The sequence below is a fragment of the Mauremys mutica genome, chromosome 1, assembly GCF_020497125.1.
Source record: "Mauremys mutica isolate MM-2020 ecotype Southern chromosome 1, ASM2049712v1, whole genome shotgun sequence".
In the NCBI taxonomy this organism is placed as follows: Eukaryota; Metazoa; Chordata; order Testudines; family Geoemydidae; genus Mauremys; species Mauremys mutica.
The window spans coordinates 231,140,269-231,162,455 of NC_059072.1; the positions used below are offsets into that span (position 1 = coordinate 231,140,269).

The following is a 22,187-nucleotide window of genomic DNA, read 5'->3' on the forward strand; positions in this document are numbered from 1 at the left end:
GTTCGCTTTAGTCTTTTATTGTGTTGCCTCCAGACCCTCTGTTCTGACAATACCAGCCTTATCTGCTTGTTTATCAGCTTCTCACACAAACCTCCACACATCTTTTTACAAACTGCCCTTTACGCATGGAACTCCTTTTCTAAAGTAATCCGTAAATCTCTTCCTTCAAATCCCACCTCAGAACCCACATCTGTCATGACACCTATCAGATATCAGATACCAAACAATGGTTAGGTTGGAGGAGGAGGGAAGGGAATGCAGACACTTGGCACCTACTTCATTTATAGCCTTTAAAAAAAACAACACAGACCATATCATTGTATTTATTTGAGTGTGTCTCTTTCCATGTGCCTCATATGTCCATTGTCTAAGGCCCTGATTCTGCAACTGCCTCTGTGTGGGTGGACACCAGTGTTGAAGTCAAGATAGCTCCTCATGCATGCAGGGCTTTGCCCGTATGAAAGCAGTGTCAGGGTCTGGGCCTAAAAAGATAAGCTCTTCTGAGCAAGACATGCATCCTTGTGTTAACACAACAGGGCTCTGATCCTGATTGGGGCTCTGTGCACTAGTGCAACATAAATAATAATAAATAATAATATAATTAATAATAGTGGTACAGAAGGATAAATATACTGGAAGTGAGAGAAAGGGTAGAATATCAGAGAAACCTGCCTTAACTGACAATGGGATAGGGGAAGGATAGGAATAGTAATGACATTCAACTACCAGGAGGGTCTGGGTGGGATGAAAAGATAATAAAAAAGCTCATTCACCAAGCAGGTAGAAGGGAGCTGGTCTTCAAATTTATCAGATATCTACTACCAGAGAGTCATGCAAAAGAACAATGGCCAGAAACGGCAACCTGATAGGAATCTCAGTACATTTCTCAGCAACTTACAAGTGCCACTGTGGGAAAAAATGGTTATCAACTAGAAGGTGTCTGGTAAACTTTTCATACTCTGCAGTAATGGAGTTTGAGCTGAGTGGAGGTTAGTGCTGAGTAGTAAACTCAAATAGTAGCTAGCAGAGGTAGGAGTTAATAAATACAGCACATTCAAAATTTTAGTCATGCAGTAAACAGCAGGCAGCAAAATTTGGGTGCTGTAATGTCATTACGTTAGCAGGTTGTAAAAAGCGAGGAGATGGGCTAAAGAACGAAGCAAAAACTGAAATAAAGAGTGGCTAATGAAAGATCCAACAAGTCTGAATATGAAACATGCAAGATTCCTGTTTATGATTGAAGACAATGAAAGATATATGCAGTGCAATTTGTATTCAATTAGAGAGAGACATACATGTCAGTTGAAGTCTCAGGCTTGGTCTCCATTACAAAACATTGCCATCTGAACACGGTTGTGAACATTTGTGATGATAAAATGCTGGACATGATGTAGCATAACAGTCAATATAGATTCAGGACAAATCATGTTCAGCTTTGTGGTAGCAAATTGTGTTTAAAGCTTACTGCTGAGCTGAGTTTAAAGCACAGGGTTTGGTCAATGTAAGCTGCCTTGTGTCGACCTAGCTGTGAAAGTGTCTTCACATAAATTTGACTCCTGCCAACGTAAGTGCCTCTCTACACTGGTTTAGTAACACCATCTCCCCGAGCGGCATAAAATCATGGTTGACATAATTAGGTTGATATAATAGCAGTGTAGACTTTTGTTTACAGTCTCGCATGCTCAGTCGTATAGTGCCTTCGCTACTAGTTTTCTTAAGTTTTAGTGCAGGGGTAGGCAACCTATGGCGTGGGTGCCAAAGGCGGCATGCAAGGTGATTTTCAGTGGCACTCACACTGCCCGGGTCCTGGCCACCGGTCCGGGGGACTCTGCATTTTAATTTAATTTTAAATGAAGCTTCTTAAACATTTTAAAATCCTTATTTACTTTACATACAACAATAGTTTAGTTATATATTATAGACTTATAGAAAGAAACCTTCTAAAAATGTTAAAATGTATTACTGGCACGCAAAACCTTAAATTAGAGTGAATAAATGAAGACTCGGCACACCACTTCTGAAAGGTTGCTAACGCCTGTGTTAGTGGGTTTTTTTAATCTGTACATATGTTCAGTTATGTATTTTAGTGTGCACGCCACTTTCTGCTTCATGTGCTATCCATGCTTCACATGATTGAGTTTGCAGGTGAACACACACAAGCAATTTAATAACTGGGGTGGCAGTATGCCGACGTAAGTTAAGTCAACATAATTTTGTAGAGTAGACATGGCCTATGATTCTGATGATCCATCTGTGAGTTGCTAAACTGGCACTTGTGACTGACGATCCAGAGTTGGATCACTCACTGGAGATAGGCATATAGTATACAGGGGAGCCTTGAATAGGGGAAATGGAACCATAGGACCCCTTCCCCACTTTGTGGACAAGTGCAAAGGGAAACAACTTGTGCCTTCCCCCCCACCCCTTGGAACAGTAACCTAGGCAGCCCTTCCCCAGTGATGGAGTATTGGGGAGGGTATGAGAGGGGATTCAGGCTGCATTTTACAACTGGATTCTCTGGCTGATGATGTGCAGGTGCATTTCCCACAGGATAACTGGGGAGAGCAGGACACAGCTTCAATTCCCAGCATCTCTACTCCTCTCTCTTTTCTTGTCCCCATAATGTTCCTTGATAAGACTGGAGGAGGGGGAGAGGAAGAGAGCTGATAGCTGCAGCTCTGTAAAGAAGTTTGCACAGCGCACATGGGTTCCAATATTGCTAACACTCTGTCATGCAGCTCCAAAACCAAGATCAAATAACTATTCATATTTTACATTTTAGACCTTCTTCTTGGTACCATGTATAACCCTTCAGCCAGGTGGCGTTGACAGCAACAAGGGCTGGGTTCAATATCCAGGGCCAGCTTTAGGAAGTGTGGGGCCCAATTGGAACATTTTCAGCAGGGATGACTAAAAAAAAAAAAAAATGTAAAAAAAGAGGGGGTGCGGGGCTGGCTGGAGACAGGGGCTGGCTGTGGGCAGGGCAGGGGGTGCGGGACTGGTGCAGGTAGGGGGTGCAGCAGGGACTGGCTGTGGGCAGGGGGTGTGGGTACAGGGGGTACAGCCCACCCTGTACAGTAAGTGCCCCCTCCTCCTCCCTTCCCCACCGGGGTAGCAGCAGCAGCCCAGGGCTTGGCAGCTATTTAAAGGGCCCAGGGCTCTCCTGCCTCTACCACCCTGGCCCTTTAAATAGCCGCGGAAGCCCTGGGAAAGGGTTCCTCTTAACATTACAAAACCTAAACAGTGCCACCCCTCACCCAGATATCTGGGTAAAGAACTAAATACTATCCCATGCTGCCTCTAAGAGGCAATACTTCCCCACTCACGAGCACTGGGTCTGTGTATAACAAAAGAAAACTTTTATTAAGAGCAGAAGGAATTCAGCATTAATTTGGGAAAACACTGTACCAGTGATACAAAAGTATGCAAACCATAACTAAACACCAACCCAGCAGAATCTTGGGCAGTGTCCTTTGCTTTCGCTTCTCACATAATGATGTGAAAGTCTGATGGAGGAATGTCCTTTTAATACACCACTCCTTTCAGTGTCATTGCGCAGCTAGCTATTCGCAGTCAGCAAAGTCAGACAATTCAAGGGTACACTTGCATGGGTTCACGTCTCACCCATGAAGGGGGGGTTGACTAACACATTTGCTGCTGCTCACCACTGTCACCATTGTCTGTCACTGCATGTTGCAACAAACTTTGTTGCTTCTCATTGCTGTCCCTGCTGCCACCTGTTGCTGCATTTGCCACTGCTCACCGCTGTCTCTGCTGCATTTGCCTCTAGCTGCAGTATCACATTGTGAGGTTCCTTCACATAACCCAGTTCTTAGTGATTTCAGCAGGTAGTGAGGAAACTCACTACTACATCCTCCATATTGTCTTTCATCACAAAACTATCCCCACAGCTGATCAGTGATTTCAGCTCTAATGATCATTGAGCAGATACATTGAATTGAATACTCCAAATTGAATCTTATCATCTGTCTTTAAACATAGGAAGGGAAAAAATCAATTTTTTGTAACTGGGGTTCTTTAAAAAAAGACTTTACCACCAAATACTCACCCTTTTTAACTTTCACTTGAATGTTTCATCACTACCCCCTGCTTAGTAAATGAGGTTAAAGTTAGGGAGATTCTCCCCCGCCCCCCCCCCCACTAGGGCATATTAAGTACAGTTCTGCTATCCTTTACTCATTCAATGAGGATAACAACATTGAATTAACCATGCATTCAAGACCAAAGAGAATTTTAACCCAAAACAGCCAAAATTGATCACTTTGACAAAGCGGGTCTGTCTGATGATTACCTAGGCAAAATAGGTGTGTCTATGCAAATAAGGTATGCTCTTTCCTCCCATGTCACGGTGCAAGGCAACTGCATCTGTATTTCCAATGCTTAATTTGTGCCAGGGCTTGCCAAGACTGAGCTCCAGAAGCTCTAGGCTTGGCAGTTCATAGGCCCGGCACCTCTGGGCTTGCCGTATGAATTATGAAAGTAAAACAGATGCTGGACCCCTGGCCAGGACCGGCTCCAGGGTTTTTGCCACCCCAAGCAGTAAAAAAAAAAAAGGTGCAATCACAATCAGCTCTACCGCCACCACTTCAGTCTTTGGCAGCAATTCAGCAGCAGGTCCTTCGCTCCGAGAGGGAGGGACCCGCCACCGAATTACCGCCGAAGAGCCAGAAATGCCACCCCTCTCCGTTGGCCGCCCCAAGCACCCGCTTGCTGGGCTGGTGCCTGGAGCAGGCCCTGGCCCTCTTTCATTACAAATTAAGCACTGTGTATTTTCCCTCCGTGATCCAGCAAGGGCACCCATTCTCAGGCTTCCAGCTCCCCTGGCTATCACCTCTCTTGGGTGGAGAGACCCACACCTCTCTTCCTTTTGACCAGAGTATTTCCAGGCTGCACAGACATGTTCCCTGCCTTCACTGTGTATTTCCCAGCACAGACATGTTGCCTAAGGACGCTTGGTTGTTTTCTCCTCAGAGATGGTTAACAAGGAGAATTGCTACAATTATAAGTTACAATACAGCTTTTTCTATGCAAGTCTAATTTATTATTAAGGTAAAAAGCATTACAGAGAAAACACATGAGAAAGAATAAAATAACTTACCCCCATGCCAATAAGATTACCAGAATTAACCCCAACCCTAATAAGGATTCTGGCAGGATCAGTCCTTCCAACCCCCCTACCTTAAGGATTGAGGGTCTGTCTGTTTGCTGCATCAGGAAGAAGGCTAAGTGCCAGTTTAAAACTAAGATATTTATCCAAAAACTCTTTCCTTTGTTGGTCCCTGGAGAAACCAGTTTGAACAAGTACATGTATACATTTCCATGGGGGTGGTTTCTCTGGGGAGGTTATAACCAGAGTTAATTTGCCTAATCACCTCTTGCTGTTCTCCTATTTACCCTTCCCATGAAAATATATACAATAACACATACACAGTTGCATTTTAATACAACGGACTCCAAATCTATCAACAGAATTCAATCAAGTATAATTCAGTAAACTTCATTTAATAGTACATTGCAGGAAATTGTCAGTCTGCCACACCCCAGTTCAGCACTAGGTGGCAAGGGAGAGCTCATTCAGATGTTAGCTTATAGCAGGGGTCTCAAACTCAAATGACCCCGAGGGCCGCATGAGGACTAGTGCATTGGCCCGAGGGCCGCATCACTGACACGCCCCCTTGCTGCCCCTGGCCCCACCCCCAATCCACCCCTTCCATGAGGCCCCGCCCCTGCCCTGTCTCTTCTCCACCTCCTCCCCTAAGCGCGCGGCTCCCCACTCCCCACCCTCCCTCCTGGAAAGTGCTAAGCGCCACCAACAGCTGTTTGGTTGCTTGGTGGCGGGAAGCGCCTGGAGGTAGGCAGAAAAAAAAATGAAGAGTAATATAGTAGTATAGTATTAAAATATAGTATGCTATTAAAAGTCAATTTATTAACTTTTTTATTAACTTCTTTAATTGTAATGTGAAACGTCAGTGCTAATTTTGACAGTCATTTCATTTTTGGCCACTTAGCTGGCAGCGTTTTGCATCAACCAGAGCATCAATATTAGGTTTGATATCCTGAGACGAAACCAATCTCAGTGTTGCTTGCAAATGTTCATCAGTGAGCCTTGACCTTAACACAGATTTGTTAATCTTCACGGAAGAGAAAAACTGTTCACATATATATGTACTTCCAAACATTGCCATTATCCTTGCAGAAGCAGAGAATAACGTGGGAAATCTTTCTTGTGAAAGAAACCTGTAGAATTCTGGAATTCCAACATCTGTATACTTCTGCTTCAAAATCGAGTCACACTGAAGCTCCACTAACTCCATCTGCATTTCCTCTGCAACATTGTCAATTTCAACAGCAAATGGTGTGGAAAAAAGTTGAAAATGTGGTTCAAGTGCCTTGAAATCTTTAAACCGCACATCAAACTGTTTGTGTAAGTTAGAAATGATCTCTGCATATTCTTTCAAGGATTTGGGTTCAACTTTTCCTAAGGAATTCAGAGTTGAGAAATGGACCAAATTGCCAGCAGTCAGCTGTTTCCCCCATAAAGTAAGCTTGACTTTGAATGACTTAATACTGTCATACATCTGTGTTATCACCTGTTTTCTACCCTGAAGTTTCAAGTTCAGTGCATTCAGGTGATCAGTTACATCTGTTAGAAAAGCAAGGTTGCAGATAAAAGTGGAATCAGCAAGCTGTGGAACCTCCTTGTTTTTCATTTTCATGAAGGAATCAATCTCCTCTTTAAGTGCAAAAAAACGCTTCAAAACATTTCCACGACTCAGCCATCTAACTTGAGTGTGATACAGAAGTTCCCCATATTCACTGTCCATACTTGCTAGAAAAGAAGTGAACTGTCTGTGATTCAGCCCTCGTGCACGTATAAAATTAACAGTTTTATACATCCATAACTTCTTTCATTTGTAGACTTTTACTACACAGGGCTTCTTGGTGCAAAATACAATGTATACTGGTGAAGCTAATTCCTGGTATATTGAGGCTGTTCAGTTTAGTCTTCAATAATCCAACCACACCAATGTTTTCAGAGCACATTGATGGCGCACTGTCCGTAGCCAAAGATACGAGTTTATTCCATGGCAGCGCAGCTTTTTCAATGCACTCTTTCAATCCTTGAAATATGTCACGTCCCATTGTGGTACCCTTCAGTGGCATTAAGTCTAGCAATTCTTCAGTTATATTCAAATTGCAGTCCACACCTCTAATGAACACTGCACACTGTGCGGTATCTGATACATCTGTACTCTCATCAAGAGCAATTGAAAATACTTCAAAGTCTTTTGCCATTTGAATCAATTGTTTTTGCACATTATCAGCTAAATCCGTTATCCTGCAGGCAACTGTATTTGCAGACAAGCTTATGCCTTCAAAAACGTTCTTCCTATCAGGACATAAAATTTCACTGGCCTTCATAAGACATTCTTTTATGAATAAGCCTTCTGTAAAAGGTCGCGATGATTTAGCTATCATTTCGCTTATCACAAAACTTGCTCTTACTGAATCTTCGCTAGACTTGTTAATCCCTGAAAATAAATTTCTTTGCTTGGCAAATGCTGCTTGTAGCAGAGTGGCCCCTGCTCCTGCCCTGAGCATAGGCGGCAGGTTTGTATAATTTTTGGTGGGGCCCAAAATGGTGGTGCCCCCCCGCTCACAACCTGTAAGCCGATATAAAATGAAGCTACAACGCGTCAGTGCCACAAGATTACAAGGTTGGAGAAGGGGTAGGGGGTTCCAGGGGCCAGTCAAGGGACAAGGAGCAGGGGGGGTTGGATGGGGCAGAGGTTCGGAGGGGCATTCAGGGGACAGGCAGCAGGAGGATAGGCATGGGAGTCCAGGGGGTTTATCAGGGGAGAGGTAGGGGGTGGGGTCCTGGGGGGAAGTTGGGTGGGGTCTCAGGAAGGGCAGTTGGGGACAAGGAGAAGGGAGGCTTAGATAGGGGCTAGGGTCCCAAGGGGCAGTTGTCTCAGGAGTGGGTAATTGGGGGACAAGGACCAGTGGTGCTTAGACAGGGGGTGGGGGTCCTCGGAGGCAGTTGGGGCAGGGGTCTGGGGAGGGGGCAATCAGCGGCCAGGGGCTGGGATTCAAAGGGCTCTAAGCTGCTGGCAGCCGCGGGGAGCCCTGAGCCCTTTAAATCCCAGCCACCGCAGCTGGCATTCAAAGGGCTCTGGGCTCCCCGCGGTTGCAGGCAGCCCAGAGCCCTCTGATTCCCAGCAGCGGCTGAGATTTAAAGGGCTCTGGGCTCCCCGCGGTTGCAGGCAGCCCGGAGCCCTCTGATTCCCGGCCGCGGTTGGGATTTAAAGGGCTCTGGGCTCCCCGCAGCGGGCAGCCCAGAGCCCTCTGATTCCCAGCCGCGGCTGGGATTTAAAAGGCTCTGGGCTCCCCGCTGCTGCCGGCAGCCCAGAGCCCTCTGATTCCCAGCCGCGGCTGAGATTTAAAGGGCTCTGGGCTCCCCGCAGCAGCGGGCAGCCCAGAGCCCTCTGATTCCCAGCCGCGGCTGAGATTTAAAGGGCTCTGGGCTCCCTGCGGTTGCAGGCAGCCCAGAGCCCTCTGATTCCCAGCTGCGGCTGGGATTTAAAAGGCTCTGGGCTCCCCGCTGCTGCCGGCAGCCCGGAGCTCTCTGATTCCCAGCCGCGGCTGAGATTTAAAGGGCTCTGGGCTCCCCGCGGTTGCAGGCAGCCCGGAGCCCTCTGATTCCCAGCTGCGGCTGAGATTTAAAGGGCTCTGGGCTCCCCGCAGTTGCAGGCAGCCCGGAGCCCTCTGATTCCCAGCTGCGGCTGAGATTTAAAGGGCTCTGGGCTCACTGCCGCAGCGGGCAGCCCAGAGCCCTCTGATTCCCGGCCACGGCTGAGATTTAAAGGGTTCTGGGCTCCCCGCAGTTGCAGGCAGCCCAGAGCCCTCTGATTCCCAGCCGCAGCTGGGATTTAAAGGGCTCTGGGCTCCCCGCGGTTGCAGGCAGCCCGGAGCTCTCTGATTCCCAGCCGCGGCTGAGATTTAAAGGGCTCTGGGCTCCCCGCGGTTGCAGGCAGCCCGGAGCCCTCTGATTCCCAGCTGCGGCTGAGATTTAAAGGGCTCTGGGCTCCCCGCAGTTGCAGGCAGCCCAGAGCCCTCTGATTCCCAGCTGCGGCTGGGATTTAAAAGGCTCTGGGCTCCCCGCTGCTGCCGGCAGCCCAGAGCCCTCTGATTCCCAGCCGCGGCTGGGATTTAAAAGGCTCTGGGCTCCCCGCTGCTGCCGGCAGCCCAGAGCCCTCTGATTCCCAGCCGCGGCTGGGATTTAAAGGGCTGTGGGCTCCCTGCCGCAGCGGGCAGCCCAGAGCCCTCTGATTCCCAGCCGCGGCTGAGATTTAAAGGGCTCTGGGCTCCCCGCGGTTGCAGGCAGCCCGGAGCCCTCTGATTCCTGGCCGCGGCTGGGATTTAAAAGGCTCTGGGCTCCCCGCTGCTGCCGGTAGCCCAGAGCCCTCTGATTCCCAGACGCGGCTGGGATTTAAGGGGCTCTGGGCTCCCTGCCGCAGCGGGCAGCCCAGAGCCCTCTGATTCCCAGCCGCCGCTGGGATTTAAAGGGCTCTGGGCTCCCCGCGGTTGCAGGCAGCCCGGAGCTCTCTGATTCCCAGCTGCGGCTGAGATTTAAAGGGCTCTGGGCTCCCCGCGGTTGCAGGCAGCCCAGAGCCCTCTGATTCCAGCTGCGGCTGAGATTTAAAGGGCTCTGGGCTCCCCGCGGTTGCAGGCAGCTCGGAGCCCTCTGATTCCCAGCCGCGGCTGAGATTTAAAGGGCTCTGGGCTCCCTGCCGCAGCGGGCAGCCCAGAACCCTCTGATTCCCGGCCGCGGCTGGGATTTAAAGGGCTCTGGGCTCCCCGCTGCTGCTGGCAGCCCAGACCCCTCTGATTCCCGGCCGCGGCTGGCATTTAAAAGGCTCTGGGCTGCCCGCTGCTGCGGGGAGCCCAGAGCCTTTTAAATCCCAGCCGCGGCTGAAATTTAAAGGGCTCTGGGCTCCCCGCGGTTGCAGGCAGCCCAGAGCCCTCTGATTCCCGGCTGCGGCTGGGATTTAAAAGGCTCTGGGCTCCCCGCCGCAGCGGGCAGCCCAGAGCCCTCTGATTCCCGGCTGCGGCTGGGATTTAAAGGGCTCTGGGCTCCCCGCAGCAGCGGGCAGCCCAGAGCCCTCTGATTCCCGGCTGCGGCTGGGATTTAAAGGGGCAAAACCTAGCTCCAAATATTGGTGGAGCAGAGCCCCTGATTGTGAATATTCCTGGGGCTTTAGCTCCACGAGCCCATATAAGTTGGCGCCCATGGCCCTGAGGGGTTTAAAAGTGGCCTGGCAGGGCTTGAGAAGACAGCCTTTAGGCTGGGCTGATTGGGGAAATGGCTGCAGCCAGGAGGCCCAGACAGTCTCTCTCTGCCTTCAGAGAGGGATGGGCCTGGCTGCTTAGCTTGAGGATAGGTACCTGAGTGAAGCAGGGCTGGGGAAGGCTGAGGAGCTGGGAAGCTCCAGCCTAGAGAGCCCCAGGCTGCGGCCTAGCCATAGGCCAACAGGTACTGGGGGTTGCAGGGGGCAACCCAGGGGTAGGCCAAGGCAGCAGGTCCAAACCCAACTTTGCCTGTGATGAGTAGGCTGATACTGCAGTCTGCCCCAGGGTGTGGGGCTAGACAATGACTGACAGTAGCCACATACTGAGGCAAGGTGGGGCTAGAGGGTAGGGGTTCCCTGAGGAGGGGAGACCCTAAGAGAAAGGGGTTACTGCTAGGGGGCAGCACCCCATGTAAGAGGGCACCGGATCCAGGAAGGGACACGGGGGGCCAGAAGACAGGTGGATCACCAGCCTGCAGAGGGTGCTCCATTGCCTGGAACGAGCTAATTCCCCAGAGCAACCAGCAGGAGGTGCTGCAGGGGTGAGTCCAACCCGTTACACTGCTTTAAGTTGCTGAACTTTTTCCTCTCGGATTTTTCCGGTGAATGCATCATATTTTTCACGGTGCATCGTGTCATAGTGCCGACGCACGTTATACTCCTTGGGAACAGCAATCGTTTGCTGACAAATAAGGCATTGAATTTTATCTTTTACCTCTGTGAAAAAATATAAATTCTCCCATTTGTCTTGGAAAACTCTCTTTTCTTCCATGAGTGTTCTTTTTTTTGACGAAGTCATTTCCAAGCAGTTTTAATAAATATATACACTCAGTAATGCACCTCACTCAAAGGACAAAACACGCACTTAGATTTACTGCCTGAGGCTCTGGGAGGGAGTTTGGGTGGAGGAGGGGGTCTGGAGTACAGGCCCTGGGCTGGAGTTTGGGTGGGGGAGGGGGTCTGGAGTGCAGGCTCTGTGCTCGGTGCAGGCTTTGGGACGGAGTTTGGGGATAGGAGGGGGTGCAGGGGTGAGGGCTGAGGGTGAGGGGTTTGAGGCATTGGAGAGGCTCGGGGCATTGGAGAGTCTCAGGACTAGGGCAGAAGTGCAGGGGAAGGGCAGCTTGCCCTGGCCCTAGTGCAGGGGGGTGCTAGGACCCTGCGGCAGCAGGTGATGCCGGAAGCCGGCATAGCAGAGGAGGAGGAGTGGAGTCAGCGTGAGCTCCCGGGCAGGCTCCCAGGCGGTGAGGGGGCAGCAAGTGGGGGCCGGGTGACACTGGGGGGAGGCACGTGGGGGCGGCAGGTGGGGCCAGGGGAGAGACCCGGCCCCAAACATTGGGGAGCAGCGCGCGGGGAGCTTAGGCACAGAAAATAACTTGGGGAGGGGGGCGGAGGTGAGGGGAGTTTGGCGGCGACAGGAAGTAACTGGGGGAGCTCCGCGGGCCGCAGGGAAGAGCTCCGAGGGCTGCATGTGGCCCGCGGGCCGCATGTTTGAGACCCCTGGCTTATAGGGTAACTCCTCACTTAAAAGTCATCCTGCTTAATGTTGTTTCATTGTTACCTTGCTGATCAATTAGGGAACATACTCATTTAAAGTTGTGCAATGCTCCACTCTTACCTTGTTTGGCTCCCTGCTTTCTCCACAGCTGTCAGCCTCCCTACGCACCCCCCCAGCACCTCCCACCTGCTGGCACACCCCACAAATCAACACCTTCCCCTCCTCCCCCCATCTGGGGCAATCAGCTGGCTTGTGGCGTTTTGGAGGCAGGAGTGAGGACTCAGCGAGCAGGCTCCCCCTCCTGAATGCCGCAAGCCAGCTGATTGCCCTGGGCAGGGGGGGTGGGGGGGAAGTGGGAGCCTGCGCCTAGTCCTTGCTCCTCCCCCCTCCCTTAAAACGCCACAAGCCAGCTGATTGTCCTGGGCAGGAGGGAGTGGGAGGAACGAGGACTCAGCGCGCCTCCCCCGTCCCTTCCCTGCCTCCCGAATGCAGCATTCAGCTGGCTTGCGGCATTTTTGAGGGAGGGGGAGGAGCGAGGACTCGGCACGCAGGCTCCCTCGCCCTCCCAAACGCAGCAAGCCAGCTGGCTTGCAGCATTAAGAAGGGGGGGGGGAGGAGCCAGGACACAGCCTGTGAAGTAAAGGGAGAAGAGGTGGGTCAAGGTTGAAGGCTTGGGGGAAGTGGTGGAGTGGGTGGGCTGAGGGTTGAGCCCCCCGCCCCTGGTGCTTGCAGAGTAGAGGAAGCTGCCTTGGAACCTAACCCCCCCCATTTGCATTAATTGTTATGGGGAAATTGGATTTGCTTAACATCGTTTCACTTAAAGTCAAATTTTTCAGGAACATAACTACAACGTTAAGTGACGAGTTACTGTACTTGCATGAGACCTCACTGAAAGCATTACTTAGAATGCAAAATTTAGCTTTAAATAGAACCTTCACTGCAATGTTAACTAGGGGGTAACTAGCATAGTCCAATAATTAAGCAGTGGAACAGTCTCTCATGAGAAGTGGGAGAAGCTACATCTTACGATTTAAAAAAAAACTGGACAAAGCACTTGAAAAACATAGTGTAGAGAGAATCCTTAATTTGAAGGTGGATGGCTGATATGCCTCTTCTCTCTGAAAGTCTAATGGCCAAAAGCTTCAGAGGGGAAAGAGCTCTCTACTCCCTCTACTGCTGAAAAGGAAAAAATTCCTCTAGTCAGCATAATTATACAACATAATTATACATGAACTTAGATTTCATAGGATGTGGGCTCCCAGAGACGCTTGAGAGGGCAAAGAGCTAATTTTCAAGCAGTCGAGATTCTATGCTGAGGTCCTAAGTGCTCTTGGCTCTCCTCTTTTGGGGGCTTGCTGAAAGAGGCAATGCAGGCTGATTACAATGTTGAGAGAAGATGTACAGAACAGAAGAACTGAGTACACTACCATGATGTCCTGCTTTTCCAGCACTTTAATAAAGTTGAATCACTAAGATGGGGTAGGCAGTTGTGGTTCCAGACAAGCAGCTTTCTTATGACTAGAGATAAATATTCAGACACAGACACTCTACTACTAATCCCTGATCCCAGCTATGAGTGGGGTTTGGTGGATGAGTGAGGTGGTATGGTCCAGGCACTTTTAATACCTGTGAAACATTCTCACTGGTGGGTGAGATGGGCGTTAGATGGATTGCTGGAACGGGAAGTGTATTTTACTCTTTATTTGCATACATATGTGTTTGTGTGTGTGTCTATCTATTTATGTTATGTTGCTGTGTTTTTCCAAGCGTATGACTGTGTTCTCTTTCCCTTAATAAAGATGTCCTTGTTTGTACACAGTCTGGGAGTGGGGAAGTCCTGCCTGTGAAGGGAGTGTTTGGTTTTCCTAGGGTTTTGGGTGGGGTTAGTTATTTGTTTGGATTAGTTATTTGTCAAGAGTGATCCTAGATATATTGAACCCGGTCTTTTTTGCTGCTTTTAACCATGTGGAAAAACACATATATGTCTTTATTTTTGATTACTATAATAATGCTTGCTGTTACCCCATGGACTCTTGTCAGATGTCTCTTCTAAGTGCTGTTATTCTGCTGGACTTTGTCAGAGAGGAAGCAGAGTCTGAACTCAATATAGTATTCTTACTGGTTAAACAAAACAGAAGAATCTTTTCAGTTGGTACAGGATGGAAAAAAACCCCTCAAAAAGCAGAGGATTTACACTAATTTACACCAGTTGAGGATCTGACCCATATAAATAGAAGCCTCTTTGCATATTACTTTAGCCATTCCCTGAGGCTTTCTCTGAAAACAAGGCTGAAGGAACAGCACTATAATGGAAATGTATAATTATATAAACATTCTGCAAAATTATGCTCTATAGTAGTATTTATGACAGATTATAATCAGATGGGAATATGCCAAGTGATTTGATATGAATGATTTACAGAGCTTTCTCCAACCAGGCATGAGAGACAATAAGGCTTAAAAAAAAACGTTTTTGAACACCCACAAAAACCTTTTTGAAGCAAATGCACTTTCCAATATAACAAAATTCTAGCAAAATACTGGGAAATAAATTTAAATCGAGTGCTCTTTACTGATATTTCATTTTACTCCCCCCCAGGTAGAAATAGGTTCAGCGGAAGATAAGTGACAAATCCAATACCACAAACGTCAGTGTGCGCAAAGCTCCGGTCACTGCGTTTGCCAGCCGGAGTATAAACCAGCGAGAAAGCCAGGCGGAGGGCATCCCACACACGAGATCCACCCGGTAGTCCGGGCCCGGGGCTCTGGGCAGGCCCCGTCAGGAGCAGCTGCCGGGCGGGCGGCAGGATGGCGTGCAAGTTTGCAGAGCACCTGCTGCTCTGTCAGACCTGGCCCCGCCATTGAGTCAGTCCCCGACTCTCAGGAGCAATAACCATCATTCATACACCTGCATAACAATGTAGCGCAAGCTGTGCTTATCCCGAAGAGGGAAAACACGTAACACGTGTAATGAAATCCTGGGTCGGCTCAAGCCCCGATTCAATATGCGTAAACATCCTGCCATGAAACCCAATAGCTGTGGGATAGCTGACAAGGGACTACAACCAGCGAAACAACATCCCGGGAGGGGCACTTGCCCCCAGGGCGAGGGTGGCCCATTATTAACACCTCCTTCCCCCACTCCGACAGGCAGCGATTGGGGGAGGGGTCCTCTTCATGTGGCCATGTACTTCCCTGATGGTCACATGCCCGGGGAAGTTTCAGCCGCCTTTGGAAATCTCCCTCCCCGGTTTCGTCCCCCAGTAGTTCACCCGGCTGCGCACGGAGCGGCGCTTGGGGATGCGGGGTGCGCCCGGCGGGGGAGGCAGCCGCAGGACACCCGGCTGCCCTCCCCTCCCGCCGCGTACGGAGAGGACTGGGCAGATCCCGTGCGCATCGCTGCCGCCGGGGGAGTGACTCTGGCAGGCTCCGGAGCGCTGCGATAAAAGCTCCCGCGGCTGCTGCCTCCTTCCCTCCCCCTTTCGCCACTAGCCCACCCCGCCCGCCCGCCCCCCGGCGCAGTGACCGCGGCGGCTGCAAAGCCTCAGCGCACACAGGGCGCCCTGCGGCCAGCATGAGCCTCCCGCTGCCCGCGCCGGGACCGGCCCCTGCGGGCTCCACAGCTGCAGCAGCAGCCCCGCGCGGCGCGGGCACCCGCTGACCGCCCCGCTCCGGGACCCGGAGTCGGCGCTCGCTCGCCCCGCGGGGCGGCTGAGAGGGGCGGGGAGGACACCCGCCCTCCTGCCCCCGACACACGGCCATTCCCCGCGGCGCTCCGCTCGGGGCAGCCGCCACCATGTCCGCCCAGAGCCTGCTGAACAGCGTCTTCTCCTGCTCCTCCCCGGCCGCCGCCTCCTCCAAGAGCCTCTCCAAGCGGCGGCTCCGCCAGACCCGCAGCCTGGACCCAGCCATCATCGGCAGCTACAGCCGGGAGGAGGGGGACGCCCCGGCCAGGACGCCCCGAGCCCGGGCGGCTGGCGGCCCCTCGGCGGAGTGCCTGGCCGCCTTCTCCTCCCGCGCCCTGCTGCGCCCGGGGGGCGGCCCGCTCTGCGGCTCGCTCTCCACCCCCAGCACCCCGCTGGAGAAGTCCCCCTCGGGCAGCTTCCACTTCGAGTACGAATCCAGCCCCCGGGGCAAGAGGAACACGGCCTGGGAGCTGCCCTTCCTGGCGCGCACGCCCTCCGCCTCCGCCCTCAGCGCCCCTGGCGGCGGCGCCGGCACCAACAGCAGCATCTTCTCCTCCCCGAGGAAGTGGCTCCAGCAGAGGAAGGGGCAGCAGGCGCCCAGCAGCCACCCCTCCTCCTACGTCGTGTGGAGATCCGAGGTAGGACTCCCCGTCAGCGCGAGAGTCCCCCCTCCCCCAGCCAGCTGGGCCGAGAGAGGTGGCAGGGTGGACCCTCCCCTCGGGATAGGGCTCCCGGGAATCCCCAACTTCCTCAGTCCCTTCTGCCCTGAGGGCAGGCTCTCTTGGTCCTACTGGGGTGGGTCTCCCTCCCCCCATCCCTTCCGCTCCTTCTACACGTCGGGAAAGGGTCCCTGCTCATCTCTCTCTTCCCAGGTTGCTGTGCTATCCACGAGCTCCTGGTTTGCGTTAGTCAGATGCTAGGGGCATTTGGCTTCTGCCGCTGCTGTTGTTAGAGGTCAAAGGAGGAGTTGTGTGGCCGAGGAGAAACCCATGGCTGTAGCAGGTGCCTTTCCTGATCTGTCAGTGAGGACGGGAGAGCACTTGACAGGTTTGGCCGATAGAGTGCACCTAGAGCACTTAAGGAGAGTTCTGAGTGGCTGTACGCTGCCTTTCCAGCCTGGGCTGAGTCCGGGAAAGCTGGAGGGGGACGTGTCCACGGGTCTTGCTGTATGTTCCTTAAGAATTGAAATATGTGATCAGTCACAACATCTGAAGTCTGTTCCTAGTAATTCTCTTATTCGCGTTTGTAGCAGAAACAAACAAGAATCAAGCATATACACACAAACACAGAAACAACAAACACACAGAATTATAAATACTTATGCATAACTGTAGATATTAATTGTTGTGCACTTAAAAAAACACATACACTTTTTCACAGATATTTTTTTAAAGAATAAAGTTAATCTCGATCTGCTTTGTTGGCAGGGTAAACTTTTGTATTTGATGTTTCTAAGATTAATTCCATATATAGTTGTATTGGGCACATAAAACTCTCCCCTCCCACTGTAACACCTCATAAACTTGAATATGTAATGGCTTCTAACAAGATAGGGACATTATTTTTAATGCTCACACCTGGTGATCTCAGTTTATCTGACCACATAGATGTGTTTGAGCCACATGAGTAGCCACTGCATTCCAAAACAAATCTAATTTAACAATGCAAATATTTATTGGTTTAGTTGGCTTATGTGCTGTAGTTATCATAGCTGGTTGACAACGCTATTAAAATAATGTGACATTGTTTGTTGATTGTAATTGGTTTGAAGATAAAACTACTTAAGTTTAAATGTGACACAAGTTAGTCCTATTTTTGGTATAGTTTTTATTTTGTTAACTATTTGTGGTTAATTTTTTTGATGCTTTCAAATTGCAATTAGAAGGTAACCTTCTTCCATAAGGACAACAAGGTAGAGATATAAGGTACATTTCCCACTCCTGAAGAAGAGCTTTGTGTAAGATAGAAAGCTTATCTCTGTCACCAACAGAAGTTAGTCCAATAAAAGATACTACCTCATCCACCTTGTCTCTCGTTTCTATAGCAGTTAATGAAATCTCATCCATCATTCTAGTACTGATGTAGAATTCTTAAGTAAAATGCTTAATATGAGTATCAGTATGATTTGTGGTTCAAAATTAAGCTGAAAACTATCATGACTGAGGAATAGAAGATAGTTGTAAGAGCAAAATATAACACTAAACATAAAAGCTCACAACATCTATCAGTGCTGTATGGTGACAAAGAGCTGTATACTTGATGTAAAGGAGACTGGGGATTTAATACATGGTTTGGAAAATAGGAACATTGAAAGTTTTGGTCAGAAATTATTCAGAATTTTTTACATGTAAAAACATTTTAAATTGTATAGAAGTTACATTAAGTAGATATCAAAGAAAATTTATGGGAGTAGTAGTTTCAGTAGCAAAAACAAGCACAGTGAAACACTGGACAAGGTAATCTGGACTTTAATGTCAGCATACGTTAAGGGTAGGAATGCATGTGCCCTGTCATGATGAGTTCAGAACTGGTAAATAACACTTTCTAGGATAATTAAGGTGTGTGGTTTTCATTCAGTGATCGCTTAACCTAGTCCAGGATTTAGGCAGCCCATGGTCCTCCATCCTGCAAGGAGCTCTACATAGGTAGATCCTTGCATCCCCACCAATTAGGGTGACCAGATGTCCCGATTTCATAGGGACAGTCCAGTTATTTGGGGCTTTTTCTTATGTAGGTGCCTATTACTCCCCATCCTCTGTCCCAATTTTTCACACTTGCTATCTGGTCACCCTACTACCAATCCCTAGTGAAATCAGTGTGTGTGGCTGGAGGGATGTCTTCATGGAGTTCTTTGCAAAATGGAGGCAATGTGTGGTGAAACTGTACAGCACTGGATGTGTTCCTTTAGTCTGCAAACTAAAGAGCAAGGAGGATTGACAGTGTTGGTGTGTATCTAGCATTCTTAAATAAATAAATCACTTTTTCATTCATTAGTTGTCTTATAGCTCTTTACCATGTGGAATTTTACAACATGGGACCTTTAGTTGAATTTAAACCCAATATGGTTTCATATGTTGTTTGTTACAGTGCTGTTCTTTTCCAGGTTTTTATTGGATTCCATGAAATTTGAATACTCTGTATTTATAACTATCATTTATGAGGTTAAGAAAATGAGTATGTTAATAAGTAATCTCTTACACTTTGAGGAAGTCATTCTGGCAAGGGCAGATTTTTAGAGAAACAGATACATATGTGTTTAATGATACACTTTTATATGTTTTTTTAAATTTAATTCACCTTAAGGCTGAGACAATATGCATGAAATTTCAGTGCAAAGGAAGAGATTTGAGGAAGTTTCCAGCAGTTCAAAATACAAGTTTAGGCCCCAGTCCTTTAAGGAAATACATGTGTCCGGCTCCCTGAGCAGACTCTTCTGAGGCTTACTACAGCTCTGTGCGAGTGCAAGGGTCAGTCTATGTGAAACCCCTGGCATGACTAGGGACTTGGAATGAAAGTTTCTTTTCAACCATAGCCAGAGCATTTGCTATGGATGAATGCTGGAAATGTAGAGCTATGATAGGTTGTATCTAATAAGCATGTTGGCGTGGAGTTTGAATGTGAAAACTGAAGTGAATGAGGTGGCAGGGTTATGTGAAGATCCTTCCCATACAATAGTAATACTTGACCGTTACAGAGCACTTTATATTGTCAATGTGCTGTGCAAACATTAATTACTCACCCATATAGTCAGCAATAATTAAAAATGTAAATAACTGTAATTTGTATCTTTAAAAAATGTATGCAAGCAGTCTTCCCATTGAATACATTAGTAAAACTTCTATGTACAGGCATTAATTCTATTTCAGCTCTTGTAATGGGTATTCAATCTAGTACCATCAGAAAATCATGTTTATAAATAACCTATTTAATTATTTCATATCCATTCCTTATTAATTAAAGCCTTATCCCTAGGCTGGGAAATAAAGAATTCTGCTTTTACAGTGCAACATCATCACTGTGGCAAAATAAGTTGGTTGACGTGTTAGAGTAGAATGATCTGAAAGGGTGAACATGAGGTAATTATTTATAATACTGTAACTTTAAAAGGTACAGAATCTAAATTATCACCATCCCTTGTAGCACATCTATAGTTATGTCAGATGGAAAAAGGAAGTTCATAATGGATAAGAGTTTACTCAGCTGTTAAAAACTCTGCTATAGGCTAAAACTGTACATGGATGCTTTATATATATACTTCCAATTTATTAGTTTTAGGATTATAAATGAATTAGAAATACTTCTTATATTAATTTTACTCCTACGTCTTTGATATAATTATACTTTTTGATAAGTGTTCAGAGGAAAATGATAGTCTAGTGGTTAGGGCAGTAACCTAGGACTTGGAAGATCTGCTCCACCTCTACAGATTTCCTGTGTGGCATTGAGCAAGTCATTTAGCGTCTTTGGGCCTCAGTTCCACATCTGTAAAGTAGGGCTAACAACACTGCCCTACCTCCCGTGAAAGTTGTAGGGGCAAAGACATTAAAGATGGTGAAGTGCTCTGATACTATGGTGATGAGGGCCATGTAAGTACCTGAGGTAGAGGTCCAAATATTTTCCCCATGTGCACAGTGAAAACATCTGGGCTACACACTGAAGCGTTTCCAGAGGAGAAGCAGGGGTGGTGCCAGCCTCTTCCTGGTGGGAAGTCTGAGGTGGCTAGACAGAAAATTGTGGGGGCTGTGCCCCCCTTTGCCATGATGTCCTGCTCCTCTCCATGGCCCTGCTCCTGCTCTTCCTAAGTTCCGGCCTTGTCTCCTCCTCTTTTCTCCCCAAGACCCCACCCTCTGGCCGGGGCCAGGGGTGCTGGAACTAAAGTGCTGGAGGTGCTGGCTTGAAGTAGTGATAACAAAAACCAAATACATGGTTTCCATGGTTTCCATCATCAGTACCCACACTATAAAAATTGTTCTAGCACGCTGGCCGGGGCTGTAGCTGCTCCTCAGCTCCCTGTCGCTCTTCGACTGCTCCCAGTTAGTAACTGCCACCAGAGGCAGAGCCCTTGTGGAGCAGTGACCATGGGGGATGGGGCCCAGGCATCCAGACCAGAACGGGTCAGTCTGGGCTGCTATGGGGAGCCCCGGACCCTCCACCTGCCCTGTGGGGTGCACCCCAGTAGGCAGGGACATGGGCTGGGTGGCTGCTCTTGGGCTCCCCACCCCTTGCTTGGGCTTATTCCTGCACTGCTGCTGGCAGCAGCGCTGCCCTCTTCAGAGCTGGGTACCCGGCCAGCAGCCCCCACTCTCTCTACTCTGCCTTCAGAGCTGGGAGGCAGGAGAGTGGTGGCTGCTACAGGGGGGGCTAAGGCAAATTTTGGGGTGGCTATAGCTCCACAAGCCCCTCCCCCCTCCAGCACTGCCCCTGAGGAGAAATATGTAGGAAGAATCTCTTTGCTTCCTATCTTTGGCCAAGCAGTTCCCATAGCTGCTTGCTTCAGTCTCCATGATGCTTGCTGCCAGGTGGGGAAAGAGAAGCAGATGGGCAATTAGAGGATCTGTCTTCAAATCAAATGGTAGGTATTAAAAAAAACAACAACAAAAAACAAACAAACCTGGAGAAGGATACCCTGCATCTTCTCCAAATCCCAGCTGTGTACAGATGTGCAGAAAGCCCCTGTGAAACTGGGCTGCCATGATATATAGTATGTGTGGAAACCCATGTGTCAGATCTTCATATCCTCCTGTCACTTGAACAGCTGGATAAGAATGACTTGCCCAATTCTATTCAGACTTTACAAACCGTGCTATATGTGGAATCACCCACTGTTCAAAGTTCTCTGTAATAATTATGCATGCGAGGCTGAGCTAAGGATAGTGTTACCTTTTTATTTCAGTTATTTGGCTTTGGCATTTTATAAATAGACCCTCTTTGGAATGATTTCTGAAGGTTGACTTGTAGCTTTGCACAATTTGACATTCACTAATGACTTTAAAAATCAAAGTTACGTGTGGGATTTCAAGCTTCAATAGTAAACCATGCTAACCAAGTCATGTAAAGTTATTAGGCTTTAAATGGTCTTGATTCTGCTACAAGATTCTAATGGATTTGAAGGAATGGTGTAAAGAAGACTCCTGCAACTCTCTAGGAACTTTATCTCTTTTTACTTCTCAACTCTTGCTTTCCAGGTGCATTGATAGTAACTGTATGAATAAGAAAGTTTTATAATTAAGAGAATATTTTTAAGTAGAGCATTTATTATGTATTATTTGTATTACTGTAAAACCACAACAAGAAGTCTTTCCTTGCTCATATGTGACCTATTTAAATAAGGGCTTAATCCTGGTTGTACTGAAGACAGTGGAAAAACTCAAGATGTGTTCCTCAGTTTCCTTTCAGATGTCAGCTCTGCTTTTAAGAAATTTTCTTAAAGTAAAATTCCTGTTTTTCACTTGCCAAAAAAAGTCTTGTTTTTAATTATTTTTTTTATTTATTAAATATTTTACATATAAATGATGTTTGTTTTTAAGTAAACTGAATACTTTTGAAAAGGTTGTATAAATATTTGGATAATTACCAAAGGCCCCAATTCTGCAAAAACATTACTTTAAGCTAGTCCCACAGAAGTTAAGGATTTAT

The 22,187-nt window shown here is 48.4% G+C and overlaps 1 protein-coding gene across 1 annotated transcript in view; it reads left to right on the plus strand.

The window, feature by feature from the left end:
• The first annotated feature begins 15,661 nt into the window (after positions 1-15,661).
• ARHGAP6 (Rho GTPase activating protein 6) overlaps positions 15,662-22,187 on the plus strand; it is a 507,104-nt gene continuing 500,578 nt past the window's right edge. The window contains exon 1 of the mRNA XM_044985802.1: positions 15,662-16,189. Coding sequence (XP_044841737.1) covers positions 15,662-16,189 — 528 coding nt within the window. The remainder of the gene's footprint in view (positions 16,190-22,187) is intronic.